The sequence below is a fragment of the Dendropsophus ebraccatus genome, chromosome 6 (assembly GCF_027789765.1).
Source record: "Dendropsophus ebraccatus isolate aDenEbr1 chromosome 6, aDenEbr1.pat, whole genome shotgun sequence".
In the NCBI taxonomy this organism is placed as follows: domain Eukaryota; kingdom Metazoa; phylum Chordata; class Amphibia; order Anura; family Hylidae; genus Dendropsophus; species Dendropsophus ebraccatus.
Genome location: NC_091459.1, coordinates 85,298,350 through 85,323,571, shown reverse-complemented (window position 1 = coordinate 85,323,571; position 25,222 = coordinate 85,298,350). Strand labels below are relative to the sequence as shown.

Below are 25,222 nucleotides of genomic sequence, written 5' to 3'. Positions count from 1 at the left end.
TCCTATACAGAACTTATTAGTGGTAAGGAAAAAACCCATACAGTACATAGGAAAAAGGTGGTGGCATAAGGGAATAATGGTCAATCCATTTAAAATTATAGTCCAATTGTCTACTATAATACCATCTATTGTGCAAAATACTTTTCTTAAAGGGTTTCTCTGCTTTGAATAATCCATTTTTTGTTAGAAATAACAATCTGATAACACTACATCCCAAAACAGAGACTCGACAATGAATTACAGTTGTTATTCTGTACAGTGTGTGCAGTGCTGGCCAATTTCCCATTTACATAAATAAAGCGTATTAAGATATTGAAACTATATGACCGTATTTTTGCCTCAGCATTATGGTTGTATTTTTCCTTTGCGGTGTGTGAACATAGTCTTATACTGTCTGGTTTAAGTTTACATTGCCTAAAGGTCCTCTTACACGCGCCATCTTAAGCCGTCTGCAGCTGTAAACATATCCAGGCTTGGAAAAACATTGCAGTTTTCTTCCAGAAACAGCACCACTCTTGTCTTCAGTTTGTGTGAGGTTTTGTAATTAAACTTAGGGTCCTATTAGACGAAGCAATTTTTAACGATTCGCGATTAACTATATATGATCCCAAAGGAGAGCTACCTGACATTGTTCACCATATTACACGGAGCAATAGTCGTTAGTTATGATCGCTGCTACAATCATTACTATAACCATTTACTCCATCTTATACCAGCAAATGAAAGATGTGAAATTATACTGAATGATTAGCGAACAGATGTGGAATTACAGTGAACGAATGTGGAATTACACTGTGCGATTAGCGAACGATAACAATGATTTTAGGTTCAGAACAAAAGATACGATTAACGACGTACTATTTTTTGGATCATTGCCTACATTCACCTAAACAATTATCATTATCAAAATCATAACAATTTTTTAGCACGATAATTGCACTGTGTAATAGGGCTCTTATTCACTACAATGGAACTAAGATGCAAGGATGCTAAGAGTCAAGGGTCATGCTGTTTCTGGAAGAAATCAGCCATGTTTTTTCTTTCAGCACTCTAGTGATATTATAGGTTACTCAATGTAAACATTTTGTTGTTTCTATGCACAGGAGAAATAGAGGATGCATATTTAGGCTGGGTTCACACTACGTGAATTTCAGTCAGTATTGTGGTCCTCATATTGCAACCAAAACCAGGAGTGGATTAAAAACACAGAAAGGATCTGTTCACACAATGTTGAAATTGAGTGGATGGCCGCCATTTGATGGCAAATATTTGCTGTTATTTTAAGGGTATAAACCCACACACCGTATACGCAGCGTATTTACTGCTGCGATACGCAGCAAATACGCAGCAGATTAGATCTAAATAACTGAACACAGCATCAAATCTGCACCATCAAATCTGCTGCGTATTTGTTGCGTATACGGTGTGTGGGTTTGTACCCTCAAACAACGGCTGTTGTATTGAAATAATGGCAGTTATTTCAATTTCACCATTGCGTGAACAGATCCTTTCTCTGTTTTTAATCCACTCCTGGTTTTGGTTGCAATATGAGGACCACAATACTGACTGAAATATACGTAGTGTGAACCCAGCCTTAGGGTAGATATGGACTGAACACAGTAGCATAAAACAGAACATGAACAAAGTAAAATATATAATTCTAGTCTGGAAAACGATCAATATATGAAATAAAAAAATCAGTTATGTGGCTAGAAATATGCTTCACTCCATCTAACAACATATAAGAACATTTCCTTCTAAAGTTAGGATAACAATCCTATGATGTGCTTTTTGACCTCTATGCCACTTCTTCCTTTATTGTCTTTATTTCCATCGATAATGACACAAGATAGCATTTTTTTACTTATACACATACTGTATGCAGTTGATAAAACAAGGCACTCCTATTTATAATTTAGTGTATATTACAAGGTAATATGTGTGTACTATCCCTACAAGACATTTTGGGCTGGCGGCACGGTATGATTTTACTGATATGGTGTTTACATATCTCTTCCCTTTTCTTTACCCACTTGTATCTAGAAAAATGTACTATAAATGTAAAGAAAGGATTGCACACTGCCCATACCAGTACATGCTATTCATACTGATGGTACAAACCAATAGAAAAGAGAAAAAAATGAACATTTAGCAACTCGGAGAAATGTACTTCCTGTGTGGTGATATCTTGATTCTCCATTGTGGTAACCATTCTGCTGGCTCCCATACAGATTTCAGAGAGGGGGTAATATAATGGTGAACACATGGGCTGACTTGGCTGAATGTACACATTCCCTATAGTTTTGCAATAATGTGACATTTTATACCTATTGTAGATTAGACGAAGAGATGCATTTTTTAGCACTACATGTTAAAATGAGGAGAACGCTGAATATATGATATGAGATACTGCGGTTCCAAAACAGAAAGAATGACCGTATTTACAAAAGGGATTTATTGCCTATTTTTTACTAAATCAGATACTGATGCTTATTTTTTTTCTAATATGATCTTATAGTCTGATTGTAGATTTTTTAATTCTATTTAGTTATATTTTATACATTATTATGGAGCCATCTTGCCTAAGATACTCTTAACAGTATTTAGAGTTATACTTTGCAGCAGCTACATGGACATGGACTTATTGACTTCTATGGGAAAGTTTTCAAGGCATGTTCTATGATCTCTCTGGAGGTCAATGTGCAGGTGTGTATGTGTGTGGGGGCATAGCTATGGTTTCTGAGGACACTCTATGTAACAGCAAAACATGTTGAAGGGGCTATATTTTTTATTTTTAACCACTACTCCTGATGATCACACACTAAACAAATTATAACCAGCAGTGACATTAACTGCAGGGCTACAAGAATGCAATTTGCATGAGCATAAGAGCACAGGAGTGTGTGCTTTTAATATGTTTTTTTTTTGTTTTAATTATTTCTTTAAAATCATGCAGTAAGTATAAGTGAAGTTTAAAGTCAGGTCCCTAAGGGGGCTCTACTCCCAAGGCTTAGCCCATGGGCTTGGTACAAATAATTATGATACACAAACAATCCAAACAACTAAAGAGGGGTAGAAGGGAGGAGTAGTGCTGTAAGGAATACAACTTATGGTGCGTTTACACAGGCAGATTTATCTGACAGATTTTTGAAGCCAAAGCCAGGAACAGACCATAAACAGGGAACGGGTCATAAAGGAAAGACTGAGCTTTCTCCTTTTTTCAGATCCATTCCTGGCTTTGGCTTCCAAAATCTGTCAGATAAATCTGCCTGTGTAAACACACCATTAGGTTTGTTTATCAGCCACACCCTGGTGTCTGTTGTAGCTGTGGTTTATTCTTGGCTTTGGTTTATTCTGTGACTGACTGGTCTGCTGACCTTTCGGCTATCACTTGTTCAGGTGCTTGCTCTGTGAGATCAGTGCAATGGGGTTAGGACTGGACTTATGATCCAATATAAATAGTTCCTATATACTGCAGGGGCATAGCTAGGATTCACGGGATATATATAGGCTCGGTGATGTGCCCCAAAAAATAAAATAATGCCTGCATCCACAAGAGTGACTGCCAGGACAGAGAACCACTGGCTGCTCGCTCTGTCAGTCCACTGTTTTTAACATGAGCACTTATGGTTAAATACATATGTGTAGGAGCAGACTACCTTTTTCTTAACCCTTTATGTACTGCAGTGTATAAGTGACTCAAAGTTCAGAAGACAAGGAGCTCACTGCTTTACTGCTGGTGCACTGATAACCCCCCTCTGCAAAGAGCTCTACACATTTTCCTTCTTGATTGTGGCAGAGAACAGAGGTCAGGGGTTATCAGTGCAGTGAAGCAGAGATCTCTTTGTCTTCTGCTTGCTAACCCTTTTTTTGTGTTGCAGCATGTAAGTAAACATTGTGTCACTTACTCACTGCAGTACATAAGGGGTTAAGCAGAAAGGCACAGGACGGCTCTAACCTTCTTCCTCGGGTTCCCCTCCTGCACCGGTCCCATAGAAGCTGTCTACCCTGCCTCTCTGGTAGCTACACCACTGGGTTACTGGCTATTGAGTTCTGCTCCTGCTAAGCCTCTGTATCTCTGTTGTTTATTTCCTATGACTCTCTCCTGTGCCTTCTGGTTATCCATGTTATCTGCTTGCCCTGACCATTCTGCCTGTCCTCTGACTATGTTATGTCTTACTTTGTACCTTTGCTGGCCGGCTGTTATTAGCTGAACTGTCGACTATCCTTTATTGTGGTTGTCTGTCTGTATGTGTTTTGTGTCTCAGCTGTCGTCTAGGGCAGACCGTGGAAAGTAGGCAGGGACAGCGGGTAGCGACCAGTCCTTACACTACATTTGATGCTTTGAAATATCACTATATTTTTCTTATCTGTGATGTTTTATTTATGTGTGCCCATCACAGTACAGGTATAAATCAGTGCAGTGCTGACCAACAGTCTTGCATTAGAACCTACCCCTTCTATTAGTTTGTGATATGTTCCTTTTTAGACATACAGTCCTGCATTAGAACCTACCCCTTCTATTAGTTTGTGATATGTTCCTTTTTAGACATACAGTCCTGCATTAGAACCTACCACTTCTATTAGTTTTTGGTGTGTTCCTATTTAGACATACATTTTTTTTATATTTTGTGATATCTCTGGGAAACTAATAATGTTTCTGGCCAAAGGTTACTGTTTATTTCACACTTCTGAATACACAAACAAAACTAAACTATGAGGGAAGGGGATAGAAGTAGTGTAAAATGATATGCACTTTTAAGGTGAATGTACCATCAAGCCTGGGCTGAAGCACTGGAGGCGAGTCAACCCACCCCCAGTGGGAGGAAACCCCTTCCCCTCTATGATTCGGCTCCATTGATTCTAATGGAGTAGTGTAATAGAGGAGTGGGGGTTTCCTCCCACTGTGGGTGGGTCAGCTCGCCTCCAGTGTTCAGCCCGGGCCTGTTGGTACATTCCCTTTAAGTGTGGAAATGAGTACCTACAGCAAGCAGTAACATGCAGTATCTAAATGTGGTGATCCAACAGTTTATTCAAATCATATTAAAATCTAGTAAGGGGTTTCTACTGTACCAATGGTTTCCTGAACTAATGCATTTTGTCTAGATACAATGACTATTTGGTGGTCTCAATGTAACACTCTGCTCCCCTGGTCCCACATTGAAATTCTCTAACTAGACTAGACAGATGTTTCAGGGTTCTTGCCCCTTGACTTCATCATAGGACAAGGAGAGTATCGTGTCTACTTGAGGAGACTGACAAACTAGTTTAGAGAATCTTAAAATCAGTGCAATGTTCTATGGAAAAAGGATATGCAAAATGTCAATCTCCAATCATGTTTTAAGGCTTTTTACAGGTCAGGCATTGATTGTAAGGGAAGCTACCTCTAGTCGGTGGCAATATAGAGCAAGCTCATTTATTTCTAGAAATGAGCTACTTTGCATACTTATTTTCCCTTGATGCATTGCACAGCTTTTAAGGCGGGCATTTATTATCTGGCGCACAGTCAATTTTCTGGTGCAGAGGGCACATTTGCACATAAGTGGACTCTCTGCACCGCTCGCACCAGAGGGGCATAATGAGGGTATGGCTGCACACAGGGGGCGTATGGCCTCTGCGTGCACCGCATTTAACATTTTTCCGGTGGAAAAATGTTAAGAAAACCTACACCAGCTCTCAGCTGGTGTAGGTTTCACAGTGTGCGCAAGGCATTGCGCCTCTACATAAATCTGGTGATTTGCGGCTTAATATCTCTCTAAGTCTTCAAATGCCAGTTTCGCGGTATGCTCAAGGAGGCACACTTCTACTCTACTTTTCATTGTCTGTTCACATACTTGTTGGGCTACGGGTGGAGCATGGAGTATGGACTTGTCACGGAGTCATATTTGTTGTTAGTTTGTTGTGATTTAATTTTTTCTGTGATAAAATGATTCTCCATTAGAGATGTTACTGCTATGCTATGTTCAGTTCGTTAGGTACATTTTGCAACATTATGGCCCAAATTCATCAATTTGTCTAATACAGCTTTCATTTTACCCGAACAATTTATGAAATGAGAGCTGAGCTGCAACTGGTCGCTATGAACAAATCAGTCAATTTTTTGTTTCTAAGCGTAAATGTAATGATTTCATAAACTTTAAATGAAAAACCACTGTAAGTTATAAAAGGGGAACATATAATCTGACCATTCTAGTGAAGGTTACTACTGTAGGAATTCCTATGCAGTGGCCTGTCATAGCTTTATAATCTTATGGGGTTTTTTCTTTATTCTTATGATAAATAGCATAAGAACATGGTAGCCCTATTAAAAGGCTATTCCAACCACATGAAGAAATTAGAAAGCGACTAATTTATATTTACCTGGCCCTATTTCTCACAGATTCTGTTTTAATGTCCCCTTGTTCCCACCCCTCACCACTACAGTTCCAGATAGTAGCAGTAAGTGGTGGGGACTGAGATACATCACAACATCAACTAAGAAAAATAGGGCTTCGTGTGACCCCCTATCCCCCACCAAATGGAAGGGAATAAAAAGCAAAAAAAGTTAATGAGGCTGGATACAGCAGAAGGCAGAAGTATAAGTCCTCCCTTAATATTTCCCTTTGATTTTTGCTTTAAAAACTGCAGTGAGAATTATTCCTAAAATTTTCTTTTTTGGCCGAAAATTTATCTAATTTGTCTAAACATTTGTCTTTGCTAATTTCATTATAATAATTTTTATTACCAGTATAACAAAGATGCAACACAACAAAGACTTCTTAGACTAGATGCAACAGGATTGTTATTATATGGGAAATGGAAGTATTCACTAAAGCAGACTTGTCAGAAAGGCTGACAGGTCAAATGTAAGTTTATTCAGTTACCTCAGAGTTCATTGACCTTAGTAGAGCACTCAGCATGTGGTCGTACATTGTCATATAACTAAAGTAGCCAGTACATTATCCTATTGGTTTGATTCTGAATTACACCTTCAGAGCTATATTCACAATTTTCCGGCTGCACAGTGCACATTGCTTGATTTAATCATTTCCATTGTGACCTAGAAACCTTGAGTATTAACATGTAGCTCTGACCTTGGACACATCAAATGCAATGCATAATATTACTCTGCTTTTTAAGTATATTAATTATATATTTAGGCTATGTTCACACTTTGTAAGAGACCGACCGTTGCGTGGCCTGGACGGGTCACGGAACGGCCGGTCTCTGCTAAGATTATCAATTAAACTGACATGTCAAAACTGACATGTCAGTTCTTTGCGGCCCGGCATGGGATCTCGGCGGAGCATATACGATGTGTATACGCTCCAGCCGGGATCCCATAGAGGCATAGGCAATGTTCCACGCTGCATGAAGTACGGCTGTTGTTGTACGGCTGTGCTTTTACGTAGTACTCTGTATGTGTGCGGCTGTATTTTTTATGCAGCTGGAAATGTGCGGCTGAAACATATAGACATACGGCTGAAAAAATAGACATACGGCTGAAAACATACGGTCATTTACTTGGAAATCTGGTTCAACTAAAAATAACAAATAAAATCTTAAGAAAGTGATGCAAACACCTCTGGGAAAGCAGGGAAACAGTTTACATGAATTGCTATTACCGGGGTTTGCGATCCTCTGCAGTATGCCGATGTCTCTCATGGTTAATGTATTGAACTAATAAAACACATTTTCGTTGTAATAAAGTCTCTTTCATTGTTCAATAATTTAATTTAAACGATTCCATCATTTTGCAATTAAATATACTGTTAAAATAAATATATATATAAATAAATGTATATTTATATATATATTTATTTTTTGACAGTATATTTAATTGCACAATAATGGATTTGTTTAAATTAAATTATTGAACAACGAAACTGATTTTATTACAACGAAAATGTGTTTTATTAATTAAATATTAATTAGTACAGGAAGCTCCAGTAAGCCGTTAATTCATATTGCCGGCAATAGAGCATTCTGTACTAATCATCACTTTACTTTAATGAAAACATCAAATGTTTCTTCTAATTATGTTATCACAATAGCATTATTAGAAGAAACATTTAGAATTATATGTGCGCTCAGCTGATTGGCTGATCGGCTGAGCGCACGTATAATTAGCACAGTCACTTCATTGTGCTGCGGACCAGCGAAGAGGACACATCGGGGTGAGTATAGAGCTCTCCCCACCCCCTCCCCTGCATTGCACCCCTCCCAGCAAGGAAGGGGGGTCACTTAACCCCTTCCTTGCTGGGATGGGTGCAGTCTGACATCAGTATATCACACTACGTACGAACTTACGCCCGGATCGTATGCGGCGCCGTAAAAAATGAACCAGACCATTATTTCGGGACGGAAATGCCGTAACTTACGCCCGTAGCATTACATGCGGTCCCGTACGTAGTGGTGATTTCTTCATTTTGAAAGCTTTTTGTGCCGATCCAAAAGGTTCTGTGGGGTGTCGGGGCTAGGCGAAGATTTCCAAGTAAAAGACCGCTGTCAGATCGCTACGAAGAGCGCTCAGGAAGCGTAAGTACACTACGGGCGTAAGTTTGCGTTCCGTAAGTATCCGGCCGCAACTTGCGTAAAATCCCGGCCGGAGTTTCATACGTATATGTCCGGCCGCGGAAAATATGCGGCCGGACATATACGTAGTGTGAACATAGCCCCCAACTGTAAATAGCATTTAAGGGTGACTCCACCATTTTCTTATAAGGGTCCTAGAGAATTATACTTTATGTTATCACATGGCTCTGTTCCTCAATGTTTAGCAACTTTCTTGTTGAATCCTAGTGAAAACCTTATTTCCTTACCTGCTGCTGTTTATTACCACAGGTAATTAAAGAGGTTTTCTTGCCTAAATTGATGGTGTATCCACTATCCATCAGTAGTTTATTGCTGCAGTTACGGTGCTAGAAATAGACAGTTTGTGGGAACTAGAAGCCACACTATCGTCCACTGATTATTTCTGGCACCAAGAAGTGTTTATAGTTATTTTAGTGTTATTTAAATTTTTGATTATTTAAAATGCAAAGTAAATGAACAGAAAAAAAATCTAAATAAAATAGGCACCCCACTGATGGACTATTTATGGTCTATTCTGCGGATAGGCAGTTTTAGGCTAGAAAACTCCTTTAACGGGCTTACAAGGATGTCAGTGCACAGACAGCTTGTTTTCAGTACAGCAACGATGTAATGATGATGGCATAGAGACTAGTTAACCTCCAGTGAGAAAAAAGGGATTATCAGGTCATTTCCACACATACACTGAAGGAAATGAGCCATACAAGGGGGGAGCCTGGAGAGTCACTTTAAGACTGCTTTATTTTGCATTTCACACTTACTTTTATATTTTCATTAGAATTCCTTTAAGTCCTAACAAACCACAAATATGTCTAAACTTCCAACCACAAACATCTGTGAGCAAGATGCACATGATCCTGCCGTATCTACAGCATTAACAGGCCAGAGAGCTGTACAGATTTGGCAAAACTTCTGCTTGGCTTCGAACTTTCGTATAGCATATAACCATTAGTACATGCCTTCTTCTAGGATGAAACGATAAATGTCATTCACATTGGAGTCTTTTTAAAAAGGATATGCTTTAAGGTAGTCAAAAGTATCTAGAACTAGAGATGTGAATGTAACCTGTCCTAGATCTCAGATGTCATTCTGGTCCTCATTGCCAGCTGTGTACACCATGGGTGGCCAGACATTTCTAGCTGGCGAGCTACTTCGTAATGAATCAACTGATTTTCTAAATACTGACAAAAGCCTCTACCTTTGGATTAAAAGAAAGGATTAGGCCGCTCTTGGTGAAAATATAGGGCTGTGGTTTCGGCTGCATGACTGGCAACAATCCTATTTTCCTGCATATTAGGAGAACAGCTGAACAGAATGATGTAAGTAATACACTGATTTATTTAGCATTTCTGTCACTAGTTTATGCTGTCCTCATTTAAGGCACCATAAACCTTTACAGTTTGTAAAATCATGTTTCTTTGGAAGGACCATTGTGTTAGTTGTAACATACAACTAATACATACATGGCGCACCAGAATAAAACAATGTTTTCTCCTATATATACGCTAACAGAAGACGACACACCAAATATGTTAAAGGGGTACTCCGGCGGGGGGGGCTATTTTGGGATCTGGCCGGTGAGGAGGTGGCTGAGGGCAACAACGTCCACTCACCTCCCTGGTTCCAGCAGCGGGTCCCGTATTGCGGCTCTCCGGTCCAGTCAGTGACAGAGGCGGGATCTGAGCGGACTTGAAACGGATCCCGCCTCTGTCACTGACTGGCTGAGCGGACTTGAGACGTCACGTCTCGAGCCCGCATCAGACACCAGGAAGCGCCCGGGCACCGGGGACAATTATTGTTCGATTTATCGTTACATTGTTCGGATCTAAACAATAATCGTTCGGTTGAATAGCAGCTAACAATTAAATGACGAACGAGAAATCGTTGATCGTTTAATAAGTCCTGGACCTATTTTTATCGTTGCTCGTTCGCAAATCGTTTGCATTAAATAAGACGTCGTTCGGTCGTTTGCAGTAGCAACGAACGCAATAGCGACGACAAGACGACCACAAGAACGATCATAAGTAATGATATCGTTCCATGTAAATGGGTGAACGATTTCAGGCCGTTCACAATAGCGGTCGTTAGAAATAGTTTATCGTTAACTATTATGCGAACAATAATCGTCCCATGGAATAGATTGCCCACTACACCACTATACTTCACGGAAGCGGACAACCTATGACCACGAACATGCAATGAGCCCACCAATTGATATCTTCGCATTGACCAAGAAAAAGGTTGCAAGCTCAATGGGGAAATCGCAGTTCCATTCCAAGGCCATACAACTGAGGCTACCAACTCTTTAAGTACCACAGAGACATTCATTTAGTTATAATGTAGGATTCTCTCTTGGTGTTGGGGGGGGGGGGCAGCATTATAATTAAATATAATTAAGCTGCATAATATGTTCACACAACGTCAAAAATAGAGAAAGGCGACCATTGCAGTCAATGGGAAGACGGACATCCAATGCACACAATGTATTGAATAATGGACGTTTTTACCGGAGACGTCAAAATAATGATTAAGTTTATTATTTTCGGAGGTCTTTTGCAAACAGCGGACATTTTTTCATTATTTGTTCACACACAGTTTTTCTTTTGTCACCGTCCTTTCTCCGTTTTCATTATTAAAGTCAATGGACTTTTCAATTAAGCCACACCCAAAGGCCAATTAGTAACTCCAAACTAGAATAATGTACCAGTAGCCGTCATTGCACTAAGGGGAGGCCATACAACTAAATGATGTACGATAATTTAGACTCAAAATAACGGATGTCATTTTAAACGAAGCCGAAAAAACTTTTTGTGTGAACATAGCCTATCACTGAGTGGATATGCCTGAATACACGGAGAAACTAATCTCAAAACAAGATTTAAAAATAGACTACCACCGCTACCATTGGGGTTGCCAATCATCCATTAATTCTTTGATATTTTTCTTTTTTAAGCTGGTGTTGTTTGTACGGGTTATTATGGCTTTAATTATTATCAATTTGTAGTTCAAATTAAATACTCTTCTTAATGTATTCATACGAGCATTTTGAGGTCTATATTACTTTGTATCTTTATGGTTTCCCAATGTCTGTAAAAATGTCCACTGTCCATGAGTTTTAGATAAGTTGTTTAAAAAGAACAAAATATTAGGTTAACAACCCTGATAGCTATATACATTACTTAGAGTATCAGATGAAGTCAAAACTACCAGCTGAGATGATAGTTAGGTGATATATTAAGCATGAAGACATTTACTATGTATTACTTCTCAATGTATCTCTGTATCGAGCAATTCTCTATAGCCTTTACATGCAAAACGAATTCTTAAAATACCTAAATAGCCCATTCCATCATAATAAATAGAGAGACCACTTGTGCAGTCAATGAAAGCCACATGAGATGTAACTTCAACCATATGTCAAAAAAGACCTCTTGAGTGCAGGAAAAATTAGATAATTTCAGTCAGGCGTTAATAAATATGATCCAAACGGTACAGTTTGGCATACATGTTTACACTCTTGTTCCCTTGGATGATTATAATGATCAATAGAAACTCTATCTTGGTCAACATTTTCCAGAGAGAACAATGAGACAATTTATCAAGGTTCAGGAAAATTACAGTGAAAGTAAAACTTTATTTGTGATACTTTTTTCCTATTTGAGACTTTGTCCCCTGTGGCATTAGAAATTGGAAAGTTAGGGATCTTACTTCTGGCAGATAATTAGTATTTTTCTTTATTCATAACGTAACATTTCCCTTATCCATGGAAACAGGATATGGACATAAATGCTAATAATTTACTTACAAATAGCCATATAGGAAATGGAGAGCAGAAGAGATTACTGCCGGTATGTGAAACACAAATACTACTTGACCCCTTTATTATATCCATTTACTGATTTATTTTTGTTTCGTATATTGGTAGCAATTATCACTTGTCATTGTGAATTATTTCACAAAAAACACATCAACTATCCACAAGAATGGCAATGTGTCTGATTGCTGGGAGTCTCACCTTGGGACCCCAACTAATCACAAGAATAGTGGTCCCATGTCTAGTATTTTATTGTAGTAGTGACCAAGCATGTACACTGCTATTCCATTCAAGTCTGTTCAAAAACTGACTGGAATATATACAGTGCTGCCCAAAAGTATTGGCACCCCCACAATTCTGTCAGATAATACTCAATTTCTTCCAGAAAATGATTGCAATCACAAATGCTTTGGAAATAATATCTTCATTTATTTTGCTTGCAATGAAAAAACACAAAAGAGAATGAAAAAAAAAAGTCAAATCATTGATCATTTTACACAAAACTCCAAAAATGGTCCGGACAAAAGTATTGGTACCCTCAGCCTAATACTTGGTAGCACAACCTTTAGACAAAATAACTGCGAAAAACCGCTTCCAGTAACCATCAATGAGTTTCTTACAATGCTCTGCTGAAATTTTAGACCATTCTTCTTTGGAAAATTGCTCCAGGTCCCTTAGATTTGAAGCAAACCGACCTCCCTCCAACCCGGGTACGTAGGGCGCAGGTCCAAAAAAAGGCCAGAGTAGTAATTTAAAATTTATTGTGAATAAAAACATTCATGGCGACACAACGCGTTTCCAAACCGAACTGGTTTCTTTCTCAAGTGTCATCTGCCTCGAAGTAATCTCCACCTACATATATACCCACCTACTTGATGACATCAATATGCAAATAAGTTAGACATAAAAAACAGCCATTAACCCCTAATGAACCAAAGAAGCAAGCAATAAAATTATATCTTACTGAAGAATGCAAGGAATTGTATACAAAACATTATATTCAATGGACATTCTCAATGGTTTCGTTTAGACCATATGGTGATAAGGTACATAATTTAAAAATCCAGTAGGATTCACGATTAATAAGCTGCCTGTATCTATTGGACCGTGTTTCTGGGATATGCTCTAAAATTGTTAGAGTAAGGTGCCTAGGATCACTATTATGTTTTAGAAAAAAATGTTTGGAGATGCTATGTAATAAATATCCTTTACGAATGTTAGATCGATGTTTATTCATGCGGGAACGCATGCGTCCCATGTCTGAACAGTGCGTCCCACATATTGTAACCTGCATGTGCACTCCAAAAGATACACCACAAATTGTACGGAACAATCAAAAAAAACCTGTTACCGGAAAGTTTTCTCCAGTAGTCCGAGATGTAAAGCTGGTATATGGACTCTGAGGTATCCAGTCGCAACAGAGACATCTTACATTAGAACATTTTACAGTTCCTAATGGTCTATCTCCCCATTAGGAACTGTAGACCATAGACCATTAGGAACTGTAAAATGTTCTAATGTAAGATGTCTCTGTTGGAGGGAGGTCGGTTTGCTTCATGGTATCCATCTTGTATGGAAATTCCTGGGAGTGGCAGCGATCCTAACACATGCAATCTTGAGTGTTGTGCCTCATCTTGCACAACACTACCAGGTGAGAGTTTTTAGTTTACTTCTCTCACCAACTATCTATACTCCTGATCTGTGCTATGGAGCGCTGTTCTAATTTCTTTTTCTTTAGATTTGAAGGGTGCCTTCTCCAAACTGCCATTTAAGATCTCCCCACAGGTGTTCTATGGGATTCAGTTCTGAAATCATTGCTGGCCACTTTAGAAGTCTCCAGTGCTTTCTCTCAAACCATTTTCTAGTGCTTTATGAAGTGTTTTGGGTCATTGTCCTGCTGGAAGACCCATGACCCCTGAGGGAGACCCAGCTTTCTCACACTGGGCCCTACATTATGCTGCAAAATTTGTTGGTAGTCTTCAGACTTCATAATGCCATGTAAACGGTCAAGCAGTCCAGTGCCAGAGGCAGCAAAGCAGCCCCAAAACATCAGGGAACCTCCGCCATGTTTGACTGTAGGGACCGTGTTCTTTTCTTTGAAGGCCTCTTTTTCTTGAAAAGTCTATGTTAATGCCAAAAAGCTCTACTTTTGTCTTATCTGACCAGAGAACATTCTTCCAAAAAGTTTTTGATTTTCTCAGGTAAGTTTTGGCAAACTCCAGCCTGGCTTTTTTATGTCTCTGGGTCAGAAGTTGGGTCTTCCTGGGTATCCTACCATAGAGTTCCTTTTCATTCAGACAGTGACGGAGAGTACGGGTTGACACTGTTGTACCCTCGGACTGCAGGGCAGCTATAACTTGTTTAGATGTTAGTCAAGGTTCTTTAGCCACCATCCGCACAATCTTTCGTAGAAATTTTCTTTTTACGTCCACATCTAGGGAGGTTAGCCACAGTGCCATGGGCTTTAAACTTCTTGATGACACTGCGCATGGTGCGCACTGCCACCACCTGTTATGTGGCACAGGTAACAGGTGCTGTTAATTAGACAAATTAGAGAAGCATCACATGATTTTTCTAAGGATGCCAATACTTTTGTCCATCCCCTTTTTTATGTTTGGTGTGGAATTATATCAATTAGGCTTTTTGACAATTCTTTTTGTGGTTTTCCATTGAAGACAAATTCAATGAAGAGATTAATACCAAAGCATTTGTGATTGCAATAATTTTCTGGAAGAAATTGAGTATTATCTGACAGAATTGCTGGGGTGCCAATACTTTGGGCCATCACTGTAGCTTTCTAGCTGTGTTAGTCAGTTCCAATGGGTCCACAGGTCAGATTCGTAGCCACAGGGGGCATGCAAAATTAATTCTTACGATCAGTGAGGGTTCATGCAGTGGGACGCCCACTAAGCTCACAACTTTTACCTATCCTATGAATATGTGAGAAGTGTTGACGGTGGAACACAACCTTAATTCCTGGCAAAACTACTAAAAGCAAAAACTCTGCCCAAACATACTTAAAGGATACATATCACTTTTAAAAACTTCTGACATGTCACAGCACTATGTCATACGTTTTGACCGATGGGCTCCTGGTGCTAAAACTCCCCTGGGAACCCTAAAACCAATGGGCAGCACCATTCAGCTGAGAACTGTGCCTGTTTGTTTCTGATTGTCACTGTTTCGCTCTGAGAGAGGTGCTAGCAGTGTATGGATTAAGAGACTTTCTACTGGCTTTCTGTCAATCCATACACCTCTTGCACTGTTCTCGGTGCACACAAACAGCTGAACTACAGTATTCTGCCTATTTGTTTTAACGATTGGTGGGGGTTTGAGCACCAGGATCCTCATGATCAAAGCTTCTGGCTACTGTTAGACTTCCAAAAAGTTCCACTTTAAACTAAATCCTTATACTGGGGTTATTCATATTTGTTTGGCAAGTGGCTTTTTTGACCCTGTACTTCATCCATGGATCCTATTTTCCCTTAGTTGCTTTCTGAATTTGTAAGATGTTCTCTGGGTTCCTTGGTTACATTTCTACAAATAATTTTGTACGTCATTTCTGAGAGCCAAGAGATCCAGACTACATTGTTTCAGGAATTTCTTGTGACTGAACATAATGTGCTTCTAGCTGGAATCTCATAGCCTACTGTTTCACTGGATGATTGAGTAACTAAGGTGGTAAATCCTTTTTTTTTTGCACAGGTTCAGTTTGTGTTTAATAACTGTATTTTTATAACTGCTGTCTTTATCGTATGTTAAATTTTGTTGAAGAAATCTTATAATCAAATGTGTATAAACAATATTCGAGTAAAGCAAATCCACTCCAATTTTTACTTAGTTAAGATTTGTAGATGTATATATACCCTAAAGAATCCGCACATCTAAGCTGGAAGGAGATCAACAGAACATACTTAATAGCAGTCAGCAGATATACGTATCCTCAAATCAAGATCAATGGACTCTCGTAAGAGTGATATGGAAATATTTGCAGGAGTAGGCAAAATGTATAAAACGAACAATGGCAGAAGTACAAAATCAACAAACAAATCTGCAAGACAACACGCAATAAAAGTATTGAAGGAAAGATTGCCTTGCATGATAAGAAAAATGCTGATAATAGATGTACTCAAGTTACCAATGTTTAGAGATAAATACTCAAATCTTTCATGAGTTATAAGAAAAGTTTCTGACCAGGCTGACCTTATTTGACTCTCCAATTTTACTAATAAATTCAATGGCTTTTCAATTAAAGACACAACCAAAGGCCGTTTACACAGAGAGATTTATCTGACAGATTTCAGAAGCCAAAGCCAGAAATGGATTTGGAAAGAGGAGAGATCTCAGTTTTTCCTTTATGACCTGTTCCCTGTTTATAGTCTGCTCCTGGCTTTGGCTTAAAAAATCTGTCAGATAAATCTCTCTGTGTTAACGCACCATAAGCTAGAATAATGTACCAACAGCCGTCATTGAAAGCGAAATGATGGACGTCATTGTAAGCTTAAAATGACGGATATAAAAGCAGGTTGTCAAAATTGAAGATGTTTATTATTAGGACAGTCATAATCAATTATGGACGCTATTATTTACGGTGTGGGCACTGCTGGACGATTTCTCATTGACTTTAATAGAAAGCTTTATTATTTTGAAAATACGGCCATACTTTTTTAAATTTTATTTTATGGTGTGCGGCTTTCTAACCAGGCAATCCATCTTTTGATCCCAACAATTCCATAGAACTGTAATGTCTTATCTAAAATGTGATAGAAAAATTAGGCCTTACCCACAAGCTGGTAGCGTTTCATGATTTAGGTATTCATTCAAAATCTTGGCTATTGCTGTCAGGCTGTTACTCATTCTGTACATGTCTCTGCCTTGAATGCCTAGAATTTCATTAAACACACTTGTAATGTTCCTAATTTCCATCAGAAGTATGTGATGAAATGAATGCTCCATGTTATTCAACTCATTGACCAAATATGTCAAACATGTCTTTGCCATCGCCTGTGAATGAAAAACAATTTAAGTGACACATATATAATAACTACTAATATACATGTAGATATATAATAATACTCTGTTTAGTTCTACAAATATTCTGGATTTGACAGAATTCTTGCGACCAGTGTGCACTGCATTGTAAGAATACAAATGGCACATCCACCAAGCAAGGGGAACTGATCTACTGCATGTTTCTAAAAGTTACCAGAGGAATGATGAGAACAACTATGTATATGAATGGAAAAAATAATCTAATAAATTAGCTCAAAAACAATGCAATATTAGCAAACAAAAACTTTACTCAACTGGTTATATAGATTTAGGTCTCATACACACAGCTGTATTATTGTTCTGTTGTGTCCCACAGACCCTGAGATGTACAACCTCCATACACTGCCATACAGGCTTTATGCACACAGTTCCGCTTACACTGTAAGGCTAACTACGGCCGTTGTTGCCGATTGCAACAATGGGCGTGATTTATATGAAAATATATGTGCCGTTGCTGCCTATGGGATCCCGTCCAGAGTGTTTACACATAGTATACGCTCCGGCCAGTATCCCTAGCGGTGCCAGAAACAACTGACATGTCCGTTTTCTGCGGCCGCTATTCATTGAATAGCAGTCGCAGAAAACCCTGTCAGTGCACACTGTGGCCGGAGCCACTTGCTCCATAGTGTGCTGTGGGGAGTTCTGACGCGGGCGCGCACGGATGTGCCGCATCAGAACCCTGCAACCCTAAAGATCATCCGGCCGGTACTGGGCGGGAAGATCTTTTCAGAGACCGGACGTTCCTTGACCTGGCCGGGTTACGGAACGGCTGGTCTCTTACGTAATGTGAACGTAGCCTAATACTTAAAGTGTCGTTATAACTTTCAAAATCTAAATTAACAGTAGATGTGAAAAAAGCAAGTTTGCAATATACATTCGTTATTTTTATTGTTGTTATAATGCTGTAACACAAAGCTAAACTTACCAGAAATCCAGGTCCAGTTTCCTGAAGACAGATTTTTAGACTTGTGCTAGTTGTAAAAAACAGACTAAGGCCATGTTGACATGGTTTAAGACACCGGCCTTTCTGTGACCCAGTGGGTTACAGAACAGCAGCTGGTTACAGAACAACATCCCAGACAGTACTGCAGTATCGGCTGGATGATGTTCAATTCTACTGAATTCGGATGTGGGCCAGCATTAGTGTGCACCAGCATCCAATTCCCCACTGCACAAAATGGAGCATGTGGCTCCATTGTGTGAACGGACAGGTTCTGACATGTCAGCTTTTGCGGGGCCGCTAGCAATCTAGACCGAAGTGTATACTATCTGTATACACTCTGGCCGGGATTCTGTATAGCTGCAGCACAATGTAAGTAAAGTATTCATCACGGCCGTGTTGCAAATCGGCAACAATGGGCGTGATTAATACTTAAGGGCCCTATTCCACTGGACGATTATTGTTCAGATTATCGTTAAATCGTTCGAATCTAAACGATAATCGTTCGGTTGAAATGCAGTTAACGATTAACGACCGAACGAGAAATCGTTGATTGCTTCATAAGACCTGGACCTATTTTTATTGTTGCTCGTTCGCAAAACGTTTGCAAATTGTTCGCATTGAATAAGACGTCGTTCGGTCGTTTGCAGTAGATACGAACGCAATAGCGAAGGAATAGTGAAGAAAAAATAAGCAAATACGATCATAAGTAACGATTATCGTTCCATGGAAATGAGTGAACGTTTTTTAAGGTCTTTCGCAATAGCAGTCGTTTGAGATCGTTAATAGTTAACGATTATGTGAACGATAATCGTCCGGTGGAATAGGGCCCTAACTTACGTTGTGTGAACATGGCCTAAGGGTGTGTTCACACGTAAAGGATGTGAAGCAGATTTGATGGTGCAGATTTGAAGTTGCAGATTCAAAGCAAATTAAATCTGGGCCATCAAACCTACTGCAACAAATCTGCTGCAGATCCTGTCCGTGTGAACGCACCCTAGACGCAGGAATACCGGCGAGTACAGAGAGTAACAGCTCAATGTGTTCAATCCATCACATGACATGTCTCTCTGTAAGCGCTCAGGTGACCTTGGAAACACAGGTCTTCCTGCTTTCTGATTCTTTGAGAAAAAAAATACAGTCAGAAAACAGCAAGTGCCGTGTTTTCCATGATAACTACAAAAATAATGGATGTAAATTGCAAACTTGCTTTATATCACATCTACTGTTGATTTAGATTTCGAAAATTATAACGACAGTGACACTTTAAAGCAATTGAATGGATTACTTAATGTACGATCATGTCACAATCTGCTAGCTCACCAGCAGTGACAGTCGCGATCCTCCTGGCCACTGATCTCCTCCTGCATCATGTTGCTCAGGTCACAGGTTGCTTTCTTGTGCCATAAACTAGTCTTATAAAGGGTGTTAACTGTCCCTGATCTTAGGCAATTAAAAAGTGTCCCAAGCTTTTTAAAGAACTCTCCTCTATCTCTCTGATCCTGAGCAATACGATCCATTTGGTAAATACTGTTTGCAAAGGTGATTCCTCCTGCTTCTAGTGTGATCAGCCCAGTTGGTGTATTTAAAGGGTACCTATCATGTAAACAAACTTCTGATATGTTAAAGTGACATTCCAGAGGTTTGTATCGCTCTGGGTCCAGGTGCTGAGACCCTCTTAGATCATTCGCATGAAGGAGCAGATAGGCCCTATGGAACTTCCGGTACAGCGATTACTGGATGTTCCATAGGGCTTCATTATAATTCTGTCCACCGCTACTTTATCAGTGAGACAGAGACAAAGAGGCAGAGCGTGCCCCTTCATCCTAACCATTGGTGGGGTTCTCAGCACCCGGATCGCGACCAATACAAACCTCTGACATGTTACTATGACATGTCAGAAATTTCCTTAAATGCTAGGTACCCTTTAACTATATTCTCCCCCCTGCTCCCTACCTCTTCCAAGTCTACTGGTTATGACTGACCTCGCAATCCCTTAGACTTTATTATTCTCCACTTCTTGGTTTAGACCTTAGCTAGATCCACTGGGTCCACTGTAACTTGTTACCCCACACTTATTATTTCTGTTTTTTAGATACTCTTATAGTTTACACTGCCTTAAAAGGGGAATTCCAGTGAAGATTTTTTTTCTTTCAAATCAACTTGTGTCAGAAAGTTATAAAAAAAATTGCAATGTACTTTTATTTAAAAATCTCAAGTCTTCCAGTACTTGATAGCTGCTGTATGTTCTGCGAAAGTAGTGTTTTCTATCCAGTTTAACATCTCTGTCCGTGTCAGGAACTGTCCAGAGCAGGAGAGGTTCTCTATGGGGATTTGCTACTGCTCTGGACAGTTCCTGTCATAGACAGAGGTGGCAGCAGAGAGAACAATTTTATATTGAAAAGAAAACACCACTTTCTGTAGGACATTCAGTAACTGATAAGTAATAGAAAACTTGAGATTTTTAAAATAGAAGTAATTTACAAATCTATATGACTTTCTGGTACCAGTTTCTTTGAAGAAAAAAAATCACCGGAGTTCCTCTTTATGATACTAGGTGCTGGGTGTGTGATAACTCACAGTAGAGCTGATGACTGCTTAGTTATCGCTTCACTATTTATAATGTCACTGATCAGCACTGTTATATTTCATGGAAATAATGGAAGCCCATACATGTGAATGCCAGAACTGAATGACCAAAACAAATATTTATATACCATGTAAAAAGAACAGCTGTAAGCCAGACAAACAAGGGAAATATTGCAATAGAATGCTCTTGCGTGCTTAGTTTAGATAACATGACTACTCCCTTAGAGGTGAATAAATAGAGAATACTTCTCTAAGCAGTAAAGGAGGACATGATGTGAGGATACATTCACATTAAGGACAGCCATCACATACAAAAAAAAACTCACCCTATGTGACTAAGCCCATGGATTGTTATTACATACATATATTTAGAAATATGGCATTATGGGGAATCTAAAAGAATTTGTATCCATTATTCTGAAATTCTAAACAAATCTCAACCCAATAACAGTATTACAGGCATATCCTATCCCTCGGGCTAAGGTTGAATCAGTTGGGGTCTGGGTGGTTAGAAGTGGATGAAGAATTCAGATAGATGCATATCTTCCAGTCTCTCTAACTAATCAAATCTTTTGACCTCTGTATGACGCATCAAATTTTTTTTTTCAAATGACAAGAACACTTTAAAGAGTACCTATTAATTAATACAACTTTTAACATGGCAGAACAATGATTGTTAAGAACCTGAACAAGGAAAAGATAGCAATCATGTTGGGAGAAGAGTAAAAGGGTAAAAGGGGGACAAGGAAAACACAACCAAACTCCTCCCAATCTAGTGGAGAATAGGGTTGTGGTAGTGTGAACCATGCCTGGAAAGAGAGACCTTCTTAGCTTTGGTTATAAGTAGAGATGAGCGAACCTGGAGCATGCTGGAGTCCATCCGAACCCGAACTTTCGGCATTTGATTAGCGGTGGCTGCTGAAGTTGGATAAAGCCCTAAGGCTATGTGGAAAACATGGATATAGTCATTGGCTGTATCCATGTTTTCCAGACAACCTTAGAGCTTTATCCAAGTTCAGCAGCCACCACTAATCAAATGCCGACGTTCGGGTTCGGATGGACTCGAACCCGAACCCGGTTCGCTCATCTCTAGTTATAAGGCATGGAAACATACAGTATACGGCTGGGTTCACACTACGTATATTTCAGTCAGTATTGTGGTCCTCATATTGCAACCAAAACCAGAAGTGGATTGATAACACAGAAAGGATCTGTTCACACAATGTTGAAATTGAGTGGATGGCCGCCATATAACAGTAAATAACGGCCATTATTTCAATACAACAGCCGTTGTTTTAAAATAACAGCAAATATTTGCCATTAAATGGCGGCCATCCACTCAATTTCAACATTGTGGGAACAGAGCCTTTCTGTGTTTTTAATCCACTCCTGGTTTTGGTTGCAATATGAGGACCACAATACTGACTGAAATATACGTAGTGTGAACCCAGCCTACATATGCAAAGTATACTAAATCTAACATTATTAAAGTGAAGCAAGAGAAAATAAAACAGCGCTCCATAGCATAGATCAGACTGTACAACAGGTAGGAATGATAGCTAGAAATGCTCTCACCTGATTGTGTTATGCAAACTAATGATGACTCTGCATGTCCAAATGTTTAAAGGGAATCTGTCAGCACCTGGACCGGACCTCAGGTGCTGACAGCGTAGTGTAGGTCTCTGTCCCCTTATGGGCCTGTATTAAATCCATCAGTGCTGTAGATATGATACAGTGTTGCCGAGCACACTAACCAAGTGTCACAGAGGAGTAGTGGCTTCGCACGCCTAACCACTACTTCCTCTTCCCTAATTCAGCTGCATATTCACTGGTGTTCAGCCTCCTGCTCCACCCTGGTGTCAGCTTATTCTGCAAATGTGCCATCACTTGCTAGTTCGCATCTGTGCTGCTGAGCTCTCAGGCTCATCCCCTGATAATTACAATTACACCGTAGGCCGGAGGAGCGGCACAATAGCAGTTATCAGGAGAGTGCACCCGAAGAGCTTGGCGGCACGAACTGGCAGATTGGTGCGCACGGTCCTTGACAGCAACAGCACATGCGTGGAAGATGATGCCAGGGAGAAGCGGGAGGCCAGACACAGGAAGATATTCAGCAGAATTAGGGAACAAAAAGTAGCGGTGAGGCGTGCACAAAGCCAAGCCCCTACTCCTCTGTGTGTGCTAGGCAACACTGTATTAAATCTAGAGCACTGATGGACTAAATACAGTCAGTATGCACACAAGGGGACAAAGACCTACACTACACTGTCAGCACCTGGGGTCCGGTCCAGGTGTTGACAGATTCCCTTTAAACATTTGGACATGCAGAGTCATAATTTACTAAGCAGGACTTAATTTACATTTGCAGACTGCAAGATCACGTATAACCCTTAATGTTAACTAAAGAAAAAATTATGCAACAGTTGGATGTCCTTGAAAAGAAATGTTCCACAGTTTTACATCATTTACCAGCACAGTAGAAGTCACAGGCTTCAATGAGCTTATTCATAGCTTATCATTGCTGCCTAGTTCTGGCTCGGATACTCTAAACTAGCTTGTACATGCAGTCACTCACATTACCTCCGCCCTTGGACACTGCCCAGTGCTCATGCTTGCAATGGCAGTGAAACAATACACCCTGTGTTCATGTGGTCTAGATAACTGAAGCCAGACCAACAGTAAGTATACTTTTATACGGAGGTATGGATATATTTAATTCTGTTCTTTTCAAAAAGATAATGTAATCAGATGATACTAGGCCAAATACACAAGTTGTTTGGTGATAAGTGGAGATAAATGTTCTGATTACAAAACAAAGGCTGCATGCCTCAGATTAGCACATAAATTGTGATAAATCTGGCCACAATGAGGCCAGAGCAGGTCTGTATGGCAGGTAGCAATAGACAGTCTTAGATGGAGTTGTAGCAAGGTGCTGTAACAAGGCTTTCCTTCACCCAGCTCTGTATTTATAGACTCTTCCCAAGGAAGAGAGGCTGGCTGATGCTCACTCTGGCACCCCACACATATGCCCCACTGGTCCTTTACCCCTCTCTTAGCTTACACCCAGTGAATCAGTAAAACTTTGTAAAATTAAGTGGGGGAGAGGGATTTTAGTAAAAAATGTCTAATTCTTAGAAAGTGCTTTTAACATGGGCCAATTATTAGCCAGGAGCTTTGCTAGAAATGCTCCTTCAGCCGATAATCAGCCCATCTAGAAGTGACAGCAATCAGCCGAGCAGCAGGAAAACGCCTGCTCCTCAGCTGATATGGCTTTGAAGCAGACTTTAAAAATTATTGTTATTGGCTGCACATCTTCCTGTGTAAACAGGGGATGCATGGCTATTAGCGATATAGGGAAACTGACAGCACAGATATGCATAAATCCATGCTGTGAGTTTCCAGATCCCAATCTGTACATACTTACCTTCTCTGCTGCTCTGTGATCTGGCATTTGGCTCTACTGTTCTCCAGAAGCTGCTGTATCTTTAAGCCCTGCCTCCTCCAGAATGATTGAAAGCCAGAGGAGGCGGGGCCTGAACATACAGGATGGGGGAGTGAGAGAGCAAGGATACTGAACCACAAGCAGAATACTGGACAACAAGATTTGTCGGCTGACAAATCTTTCAATGTAAAAGAAGCCTAAGAGCCCTATTACACGGGATGATTATCGTGCGAAAAATTGTTAAATCATTCGAATTTAAACGATAGTCGTTCTGTGTAATCGCAGGCAACGATCGAAAAATTGTTCGTATGTTGTTGATTGTTGATTTAGATCTGAACCTAAAATTATCGTTAATAGTCTGCAAATCGTTCACTGTAATTCCACATTCGTTCGCTCAAGTTCCGCTTTTTTTCACTAACCATTCAGTGTAATTGCACATTGTTCATTGTTTTGCTGGGATCAGAAGGAATAAACGATCATAGTAACGATCGCAATAACAATCGTGGTAACGAACGTAACTAATGATTATTGTTCTGTGTAATATGGCGAACGATTTCAAGTTAACGATAATCAATCTTGTTTGCGATCATTTATCGTTAGTCGTTAAAAATCACTCTGTGTAATAGGACCCTAAGTTTGCACTGTCGAGTTTGGTTTACTTCAATGATTAGTTGGTTTATATCAAGCAAGGATAACATGACAAAACTGTGGCCCATGACATTTTAGGTTATGCCTATTGCTGCACATGATGCTGCGTTTACACGTAACAATTATTGGCCCGATCGTACGATTAGCGATGTCGGATTTACGTTTT

The 25,222-nt window shown here is 39.7% G+C and overlaps 1 protein-coding gene across 1 annotated transcript in view; it reads right to left on the bottom strand.

Annotated features, from left to right (window-relative positions):
* Nucleotides 1-25,222, bottom strand: part of VEPH1 (ventricular zone expressed PH domain containing 1) — a 219,614-nt gene that overhangs the window by 114,597 nt on the left and 79,795 nt on the right. Inside the window, exon 6 of the mRNA XM_069973855.1 lies at nucleotides 17,169-17,389. Coding sequence (XP_069829956.1) covers nucleotides 17,169-17,389 — 221 coding nt within the window. The remainder of the gene's footprint in view (nucleotides 1-17,168; nucleotides 17,390-25,222) is intronic.